The sequence below is a fragment of the Odontesthes bonariensis genome, chromosome 3 (assembly GCF_027942865.1).
Source record: "Odontesthes bonariensis isolate fOdoBon6 chromosome 3, fOdoBon6.hap1, whole genome shotgun sequence".
In the NCBI taxonomy this organism is placed as follows: Eukaryota; Metazoa; Chordata; class Actinopteri; order Atheriniformes; family Atherinopsidae; genus Odontesthes; species Odontesthes bonariensis.
In genome coordinates this window covers 31374581-31385463 of record NC_134508.1, presented here as the reverse complement: position 1 = coordinate 31385463, position 10883 = coordinate 31374581, and the positions used below count along the sequence as shown (strand labels likewise).

Here is a 10883-nt window from a genome sequence, read left to right as displayed (position 1 = left end):
GTTCAATAGTCTAGATAAATAAGCGTGGGGACGAGCCTACCTTGTATCGCGCGTGCACAATCGGTGATTGACAGGCAGCAGAGCTCAGCTCGTAACCTGATTGGTTACCTTTTACCGGTCCGGTCTGCAATTTTGTAAACAAACCTGCTGGCTTTGGAGGGACCTTGCGGGACATATAGGGGACCTAGAGAACTCTTTTTTTTTTGTATTGGGATATTTAATGTACTACTTTCAGAATCCCCGGACAGTTCCAGGCATTATGCTTGAAAAAGAGTTGCAGACTGCAGCTTTAAGAAAAGAAAACATTTATAGGAGAGATTTCTAAAGTCCAAGAAACTACAATACTCTACAAAGTGGTAACACATTGATGTGGTTGCTCGTCGAGTCCAATAAAAAATGTTTTCAATTATCATACTGGACAGAAGTTCAGTACAAAAATCACAAGATTCTCCTTTGGCGGAATAAAATGAACATACAGCCACACACACAAAAAAAAAACGTTTGTGCTTTTAAAGGGAGACTGATAAGATGATTGATGACACTCTCATCGTCTATCATTAACGATCGGATAGCTCAGCTTCTTTAGAAACAGGACACAGCCGGAAACAGCCAGCATTGCTCTGTCTCAGCTAATCAAAGCCACATAAATCTGCTTTTCAGCACCTCCAAAGGTGTCTCAAAGGTTGACATTACACCTATTGTTTGTGAACGTCTGAAAGGTTTTAAAGGCCAGTGATGTTGTGGCACCAGCTTTTTCTCCATCCCATACCTGAGCCTCAAGTAAAAGCCAATGGCTCAATGTTCAAGCACTGCTTGGGTGAGTCGCACATGTTCTAAGGAAGGAAACAAGCCTTCTTCACCTCCATTGTGGACGTTGCTGATCGAAACATCACCGAAATAATTTGCGTCACCGGTCATTTCTATTTTTAACAACTCAAGCTGACACATGTACCTGTAACATACTGCAGAGTTTTTTGGTACTAACAGGGCTGAATGCTGGGTGTACAAATTTGGTTAGTTTATTTGCTTGTTTTTTCTTTTGTCCATTGAAAAAAAGGGAATCGAGTGATTTACAGATGTCTGTGCAAGGAACTTGGCACCTCTGGAAAGGCTGTTGGGTTTCTTGGGAGTGATATTGATCTTCTCGTCAAAGTATATTTCCTAACATTTTAGCTCCTTCTCCGAAGGGACAGAGAGAACATAGTTTGTGCACGATTAAAACAGAAACTGACACTGCAATATACCAAATACAGCATGGAGGACAGAAAAGGAACACTATGTGCTTGTAGGTGCGTGGGTGGTGTTTCTTTTTTTTTTTCTTCCTTGTTTTGTGGGAGGGGGTGTGGGGTGATTAATGTGCATAAGCTACACCTCGACAGGCTTTTGCTCACTCCCCCAATATGCCGAAAAACACGAGAGTTCAAGGCTGTTCTGATGCCACTTGAGAGTCTGTGAATGAGCAATTTTACAGGGTAACACCGTAGAGGTCCTGCACATGTTATTTAAGTCATGCCAGTACTGAGGGGGCGGTGTGTGTGTGTTACTGTGGGTCCATTGGTAGGTCTATCTTTCTGAGGACCAACATGAGTTTTAGACTACTTGAAAGGGAGGACATTTGGCAGGTCCTCACCTCGGGACATAGCTGTAAAGGGTTGTTTGCGGGATAACAATGAGTTTTAAAGTTCAGGTTAGAATCAAGTTTCTGAAAGAAAGGAAGAAACACTTCTTCCTTTCTTTCACACAGCGGGTGTGCATGGGAGCATAGAGATGGGTAATGCATCCACAAGTAAATCCATAATTTCATGGATTATCAAAAAAGATATAGATAAATAATTGAAACAAATCATTTTAATTTTGAGCAGATAACATAAAGCTGCAGGCCTACATGCACTTGTTGAGCTTGTAAGAAGAGGCTGCATCTGAGAGTCTTTGAATTAAAGCACAGATTTCTGTTTTCATCTCAGGGCTTTCAAAGTTTCAATAACTACTGAATATTTTTCGTGTATATTCACCATTGTCCTTAATTAGAATATTTTTGCAATTATAACATTGGAATTAGACTGAAGCCCCCCCCCACTCTTCAAAGAAAAAACACCATGAAAGCAAACATGCAAGCAGCAGTCGGTCAAATATTTGCCCGGTGCAGAAGTGTGGCAGTAGTATTTGCTTTGCCAGAGTTTCGGTTCTTCCAATCTCGCAGTGAGATAGGTTCGAGCACAGCGCGTCACCTCCGCTGTTGTGTTTATTTATAAAGAGGGGGGGGGGGGGGGGGGGCGGGGGGTTGCGGGCAATTCCACGGTCTATCTGGGGTCATACGATCCTCTCAACGTGGATCCATAAATGAATGGTGGGCCCGACAGCCACACCATGCAAGACCCGTCCCTGATTGGTTCGATGCACAGCAGGAATAAACACTCAGGGTATATATATTGCAGTGAGGTATGACACTTCCAAGAAACAAGAACCCGCATATAGCCTTATAAAGAGGAGCTGTGGTGAAACCTTAGATTTTTTTTACTACTTCAAACTGAGCCACAGAGTTTAGGATGAGGGCGCAGATCCAAAAAGTTCCTCAGATTGTCGAGTTGCTGAGGAAGAAGTCTGTGGGGCTGCAGCACTTCAAGCCAACATCCTCAGTTTGCGTCTTGGAGGAGAAGGATGCTGTGGAGGCTGCGCAGTGCCCATACGCTGCCTCACAGGCGCAAAGTTTGGACGCGATCCCGGGACCAACCAACTGGCCCCTGGTCGGGAGTCTTTTTCAACTCCTGAGAAAAGGTGGACTTACCAGACAACACGAGGCACTGGTACGGTATTATTATAAACGTTATTATTTATTTATTTATTATTAGTGTTATCATTTTTAATCTTGATTATAAACAGAAAGCATATAGGAAGTGTTGTACCATGAATCAGAGGTTTTCGATAATCTTATGGCTATTCATTTATTTTCAGATTGATTACCACAAGCAGTTCGGCAAGATTTTCCGGATGAAATTGGGCTCTTTTGAGTCGGTGCACATCGGCGCACCTTGCTTGCTGGAGGCGCTCTATCGGAAGGAGGGCAGTTATCCTCAGAGGCTGGAGATCAAACCCTGGAAAGCATACAGAGACCTGAGAGACGAGGCATACGGACTCCTTATTCTGTGAGTACAGGCTTTCGATCCCTTGTTCAATGCCACTTAAAGTAACCCTTTCAAAGCAGGACGCAGCTTGAAGCGCAAGTAGGAGCGCACATGTTTTACACTGAATCGCGCAGAAGAGGGAAACTCATAGCTGTTGTTGATTTGCAGAGAGGGAGAAGACTGGCAGAGAGTGAGGAGCGCGTTTCAGCAAAAGCTCATGAAGCCGACAGAGGTGGTGAAGCTCGATGGTAAAATAAATCAGGTGAGAGTCTGAAACGTGATCGGAGTTGTATTTGATCCAGTTTGGGAACCACTGCGAACGCTGGCTGAAACTTTCTGCTTGTGAAAACAGGTTTTGGCGGACTTCGTTGACAGAATTGGAAAAAATAACCACAATGGGAAGATTGAGGACCTGTACTTCGAGCTGAATAAATGGTCATTTGAGAGTAAGTTAAGCCATTTGTTGTTCCGTAATTCATTAAAACATATGGTATTTTATTATTAGAGTTACATTTGCTCTATGTTTTACAACATTAGAAATAAAAATTAAAGATAAAAATGACATAATTCTTCTTATGTTCCATGCCAAAATGTACAGATAACTTATTTGCTGATGTTGAAATGCAGAAAGGCTGAAACTACTGTAAATGTTTGGCATTTTATGCTTGAAATATGAGTATTTTTCTGTCCATTAGCTTAAAGATTTACAGTGGAATCATTCATCTTTATTATTCTAATCTCTAGTGATGCGTTTGTGTTATGTTCTTAACCTTTAACTTAAAAAACAATCACTGTTTAGTATGTAAAGTACAGGGCATATCTAGGTAATAGAATATTATAAATAATCACATCAAATGAAATATTTTTCTGAGGTTGATTGTTCGGCTGATGTTCTGAATCTCTGCTCTTTTATTCTCTCTTAGCCATTTGTCTTGTCCTGTATGACAAAAGATTTGGTCTCCTGCAAGAGAAAGTCAACGAAGAAGCTATGAATTTCATCACAGCTGTGAAAACAGTGAGTAATGTTCATGTCTTATGCGCCGTGAAGTGTAAGAGAGGATACTTGTGGAGATCTGTGAGACGCCACAGCTGACTTTCTCCTGTAGAAAACAGTTCATTGGGTTCAGCCAGTGCAGCAGTTCAATGTGTGACTGAACACTTCTGCTGTATTTACTGAAAAATTACTGGGGCAAATCAATAGCCTATCACCCAAAGTCAAGAGTTGATAAGTGGAGGCTCTCAAAGGTCTCATAGGACAGTAGGTGAAACAATAAGCAGGGGTGATTTCAAGAAGAGTGAATTAGAGACTTTCAGTTATTATAACTAACTCCTAATCCTATTTATTTTTCTTTCTCTGCTATAGATGATGAGCACATTTGGCATGATGATAATCACACCAGTGGAGCTCCACAAGAGCCTTAACACCAAAACGTGGCAGGACCACACCACAGCCTGGGACCGGATTTTCAGCACAGGTATAAACACAAAACAGAACTTTTTGCTACAATACAAAATTACACTAGTACAGCCCCTTTTTGCAGCAAGTATACTTGGTTTGTATGCTCTGGTACACTGTCTCCACATCCCTTTGACCCACAAACCAGTTTGAATTCACTTCTAGTCAGATAAAAGATAGGAAAAAACGGAGAGTGGGCGAGAGGTTTGATCGTAACTGGCGGTCTCTGCATTTTGTGTACTTGGCACTCAGGGTAAATGAAGGTTCAGAGTTGTAGTAAACTGCATGACCCAAGGTGGAGAAATATGCCAAATATTTGTTGTAGCGAGGGGGGATTGAGGGCGGGGGGGGTTAGAGAGAGGAGGAGGAGGATGCTGATTACAGACTCTCACAAGTGTACTTTCCTGGACTTTGGTGGTAAATTCCACAAGACAGAAATATTTTAAGCAAGTGCTTGAGCTTGAGTGAGCAAGGCGATTTTTCTATTTATTGAATTTTATGTTGCACTATTTAGATGCTGGTCATCCCTTATTACAGTGAAGGATGGGACATGTGCATCCACAATTCAGGCATGCATCACCAGTGTCTTAGAGTTTAACAAATCAAGTTATATGGAGGTCTTGTAAGGGCAAAACATCAGACCTACACATTATTAGCAACAAATTTTTTAAAAATATTTTGTGCACATGAACTTTTGGAACTGTTGCAATCTGCTACAGTCGTGTACAATCTAATGCACACCGGGGACAGACAAGCTGATAGAAAAGCTACAGATCTGCAAAATAACTTCCTCTATCATAAGAAAATGGAACAAAAGTTAAAGAGATTCCCATACTCCAATAAAAAAGGCTTGAAATATTGTTGAACCGAAAATAAACGTAAATATCTGACATGTTTAAACTTTAATTGTGTACAGTAATTTAAAGGCATGAAAAGAAGCCCATATAATGTTAAATTTCTGCAATCACTTTCTGAACAAAGTAGATCAGTGATCATCTTAGTCACTGATTACAGAAAGGAAGGTCATAAAATCTTCAAAGGGGATTTAATAGCTTTTCAAGGAATTAAAGTATTATTTATTTCACTACATGTAAACAAAGGTTTGTACGTCAGTATTCTCACATGTTGAGTTCTCTGTGTTCTTTCAGCCAAAGTCTACATCGACAAAAAGCTGAAGAGGAATGCCAACAGAGCTCCTGATGATTTAATCGGTGACATTTTGCATCAAAGCCGTCTCTCCAAAAAAGAGCTATATGCGGCCATCACCGAGTTGCAGATTGGAGGAGTTGAGACAGTGAGTATTCAAAAGAAATCTTCTCAATAAGGTCACAGTAATGTCTTGCCAGCCTCCACAGCAGCCTCTTAGCATAGTTTAGCTTAGTGTTAGTATAGTTTACCTAAGAGTAAAAACTTGCAAACAGTTTGGTTAGCTATGTCCAAAGCAAAGAATGACCAATAATCACCCAACCTGCATGTCTAAAGACAGTTTTTTCATACGTTATTTCATATTAATTTAATCGTTTATTGTGGCTTTACTTCAGAAAGGCTAGCTGTCCAGTCCATTTTCTATGTTCATGCTAAGCTAAGGTCATGGCTGCTGGCTTTGTACAGATACTATTGCTTGATTTGAATCTTCCTTTCCAAAAAATAAACAAATACAAGCAAACACATTTCCAAGTATGCTTCAGTTATAACACTAGTCAAAGGTTTGGATAAAAAGAAAAACATACAGTTTATATCATAAATAGTTGCTTCAGTTACTGTGCTTCAAAAGCAGAAAATGAATGGAGTGTGGATGTCACTGAGGAGCCGTTGAGGAAACCCAATGGTTCTTCAACTCCTCTCAGGATCCCACTGAAGAATGCATTTAGAGTAGTTGCGTCACTAATTCACATCTCCTCCCTTTCTCCCTCTATATTTTTCTTACTCCCTATGTACAGACCGCCAACAGCATGCTGTGGTTTATTTCCAACCTGTCACGTAACCCCAGTGCTCAGAAGAGGCTACTAGAGGAGATCAGAGCGGTGGTGCCTCCCGACCAGGACCCCTGTGGAGAGCACATAAAGAGCATGCCCTACCTCAAGGCCTGCCTAAAGGAATCTTTGAGGTACAGTACAACCTCTCCATGGTGCATTATGAGCAAGGGTAGAATTTCCAAATATAGTCCAGATGATAGAAGATCTGAGTGGATAAAAGTGTTCATACTTGAATGCACTTTACAGGCGCCACAAAGGCTGCCTTGACGTACTGATAAAGACTGTGCACACCATTTTCCTGGAAATTAACAGAAATAAACACAAGTCAGTGATAATGAAATACATGGTCTATGTGGTAAAGATGCAGATACAACATTGTGTACCAAAAAGTCTCATGAATAAATGAATCATATCAAAACACAAGAAAACAACTCTTACGCCAGTATAGATGTATGGATGTAGCTCAATCAGTTTGAAACTTTGAAATGTCAGCTTTATATGTCACATAGATCCATAAAAGCAGTGGCTTCAAATCAAGCCCACTGGCAGCATCAGGATTCCCACCGGTACCTTAGTGAGATTAAGAGGGAAAACTCACACACATGACTGCCAAGTTCAAAAACAAAACTCACACACATGACTGCCAAGTTCAAAAACAAAACTCACACACATGACTGCCAAGTTCAAAAACAAGCTTCATGCAATATGGTGGCATGACTACAAAAAGCCAGTGATCCCAGCTTAGGATCTACCATGCAGTCATGTTCTAGTTGTTTCCATGCCCTTACACGCTCCACTTTCTCTCTTCTTCACATGCAGTCACAAGAGTTGTCAAACATGTTATTGAAGGCGAGCACCATACTCACAGGGAATGTAAATGATCTTTGACTGGAGATTATATCTGACCTCATCTAGCACTGTGTATGTCAGGCTCCTGTTAAACAGCTTAGACATGTGTCATGCTACACTGAGTTCTTATTCCCATGTGTGTTTTTGAAATTCTTACAGATTGTCACCATCAGTCCCATTCACCAGCAGGACCCTGGACAAAGACACTGTGTTGGGAGATTATGCCATTCCCAAAGGGGTAAGTGGCTTACTTCTTAGTACACCTGATATGAGGATTACATTCTTGTGTAAATTTACATTTGACTGTCTGAAACGTGCTTCAAATTCCTTCTCCCTCACTGTACAAAATCTGAATGTGGCAACTCTAATAGCATGAGCCACAAGGACTTTAGTGGACTGTAGCCTCATTAACCACAGCATTTCATACCTAATTTTATCTTCATCAAGTTTTATCTTTAGATTGTCAGAATACTTCTACTAATACAAATAAATAATTGTTATTTTCTCCCTTTACAGACTGTGTTGATGATTAACAGCCATGCACTGAGCTCCAATGAGGAGTACTTTGAAGATAGCAAACAGTTCAAACCGGAGCGCTGGCTGAGGGAGAACAGCACCATCAACCCCTTCGCCTACGTTCCCTTTGGTATTGGAAAGAGGATGTGCATCGGCCGGAGGCTGGCAGAGCTGCAGCTGCAGCTGGCCATGTGCTGGGTACGATCACCACCCGTCCCATTAAACCAATGTAAGAGGGGTGGCTTTAGCAGAAGCTGTTGACACTGAATTTTGTCTTCTTTCTTTTGCAGTTAATCAGAGACTATGAGCTCGTGGCAACGGACAATGAGCCGCTCGAAGTGATTCATTCAGGGCTTTTGGTTCCCAACAGAGAACTACCAGTTGCCTTTATTAAGAGATGAGGTAAGAAAGAAACACAGTTTAATAACACTGTTATAACTTTACAGTTAACATTAAGCTTCTGAAGGCAGTCAGCTTTTAATAGCCATGTATAAAGACTGGAGTTTAGAGGACAATCACAAATATAATCAAATCAAAAGAAGAAATATTGCTGTTTTGGGGGTGAAATAGACTTTTTTTTTTTTTAAACTCTGGGCAGTTCCAGGCAAAGGCCACATAAAACATGAAGTCAGTGAAGATGCACTCCTAAGTGCAATGCCACTGACGACCACTAGATGTCTGCTCTAAAACATCCATGGCTCCTGTTGACTCTTGTCAACAAAAAGCATCAGTTCCACTCAGGAACTAAGTGAATACATCCTTCTCAAAAGTCTTTGTAGTGTCATTTGCTAAATTTACCTCTGAACAGTGTGCTGGTTGTACCAAATTTTGAAAAGGATGTTGAATGTAAGTAGATGTTAGACCTTAAAGTGCTAAATTCTTTATTTAGCTCCATCTCCATGTCCAAATATGAAAGTCAGACACAGTAAAAATGATAAGTTTTGTTGTGAATGCTTCTGTTCCGGATAAATTAAACAAACATCAGGATGTATTAGTTATTGAGCTCCAGAGGTGGTGTGGGTCTTGTTTCTTATTAACAGAAAATCCTCCCGTATTTCCCCTTTTCCAGTTTTAATGCTAAGATAAACTAGCAGCAGCTGTGTGTAGCTTAACCTCCGACAAACAGACCGATCTCTGTTTTTATGTCCCACTCAAAATAGTGTCTAAAAAACATTTAAACAATTTCACCTACTTTCTTTTCAGCCAATGTCAGAGGAACATAAAGTCTTGGCCTTCAGCTAGACTGATGATTTCTTCTTTTCTTGCCCTCTCCAGGTGGATATAGCGATGGAAAGATGAAACCTCTGTTGCCATGCTCCTGATGGTCCAGTGACTCCCTGCATTGCTGCTCTGTACATAAAAAAGAAAACAAGAAATGCATATAATCGTACCATGAATACCTCAAGCTTATTTAAAACTAATATGTCTAACTGTTGATGACTGACCAAAACACCAGTTGTTATATACAAATTGAGTGTTGTACCAAGGCAGCTGTCTTCAATCTTCAATCTCAAATGTGTAGGATGTAGACGTTGAACTGTAACTTTATACTATTCGCTGTTTATTAACTTGTAAATATTTATACACACACACACACACACGTACATATATATTGGTGATGCAGTATGTGTATTTTTCAATGTGTATATAAAGTACAAGTACGAATGTACATTGTTTTATGTAGAAGCATATTTTATTCACTTAAATAAATGCATTAACAAATGTATCAAAGCCTCAAATCTGTGTTTAAACATTAAGGAATGGTACTTTCATTCAAGGTAAACACATGAAACTTGTGCAAAAGAAAATAAAATAAAGGACCAGACTCAGTGAACAATTCCCTATACTCCCTATAATATAGATCAGTGAGCAGTGCTGACCAACATGTCATTGGGGTCATCAGGTGGGAACTAAATAAGAATAGATTTTTTTTTGTACAGAAACTGAGCACATGCATTTGCAGACGAGCTCATACTGTAACACAATACTAAATTCAAAGCATTATTAGATCATCTAAGATAAGCTGTGCTTCTTTTCCTTCACCTTGAATAAAACCAGATAATTAAGGTTGTCATTAAGGGGTTTTGCATTGACATGTAACCAAGGCAACCGACAAAATGGCATATATGATGGTACAGATACGATGAATATAATCAAGTGATGTTATTGCCATGACCAAACCAGTAAGTGATAAGAGCGTTTTAGTAAAGTCTTGTCGTGCTATTGACAGAATGTAAGTTGGTCTTGTCTCACATCACAAAAAGACCCACGACTGAATGCTGTGCTTAACTTCTTCATGCAGCCCACTTTTGGTTTAGAAAACAAAAGACTTTCAGAATGGCGTCTTCTTTGATGAGGAAACGCTGGTATGAGTCATATTTCCCCTCTGCTGCTTGTGTAGTCGATATTTTATAGGACACCTTTACGTTCCATATTGAGGGGTATGAACAAACAACCAATTTGATCGTTTCGCTGTCACGTCCTTCACTTTCAGATTTTTCCACTCCTTTTATGAGCCCTCTGACTAAAAGTAACTCCTCCTGATCTGGAACCATTCTCGTTAGACGTTAGTTGATCTGAACCTGTCCCAGTACAAATAAAATATTATTTCAAGGCCACGTTTTACTACACGAAGCACACAAAATGCAATACAGTTTTTTTCATCGACACATGTTATGTTATTTGTATGCATGAAGTCAGAGCAATCTCTCTCTCCAGGGCCATGGCGTTCACTCAAAGACGCTGTGCTCCTGTTGGTAAAGCTACAGTGAAAACATAATCTTAGTCACGACCCACAAAAAAACAGAGATACAAGACAAAAGCTTCATTTTGTTATTGTTTTAGGGAGCAAACCTGAGCGCTTGTGGTATCGGGGTGAAAGGCTTCTCTGCTGTACTGACTCTGTGCATCTTGTTTTGTATGCAAAGACTGACAGAACTGTGCAAATGAAATAAGAAAAACAAG

The 10883-nt window shown here is 40.2% G+C and overlaps 1 protein-coding gene across 1 annotated transcript; it reads left to right on the top strand.

Annotated features, from left to right (window-relative positions):
* Window positions 1-2357: 2357 nt before the first annotated feature.
* Window positions 2358-9718, top strand: cyp24a1 (cytochrome P450, family 24, subfamily A, polypeptide 1). Its single transcript, XM_075461555.1, has 12 exons — window positions 2358-2804; window positions 2953-3143; window positions 3291-3384; window positions 3475-3568; window positions 4046-4137; window positions 4486-4597; window positions 5727-5872; window positions 6519-6685; window positions 7563-7641; window positions 7920-8117; window positions 8210-8321; window positions 9195-9718. Exons 1-11 carry the CDS (start codon window positions 2547-2549, stop codon window positions 8318-8320), a joined length of 1542 nt encoding a protein of 513 aa, XP_075317670.1. The 5' UTR covers window positions 2358-2546; the 3' UTR covers window position 8321; window positions 9195-9718.
* The last annotated feature ends 1165 nt before the right edge of the window (window positions 9719-10883 follow it).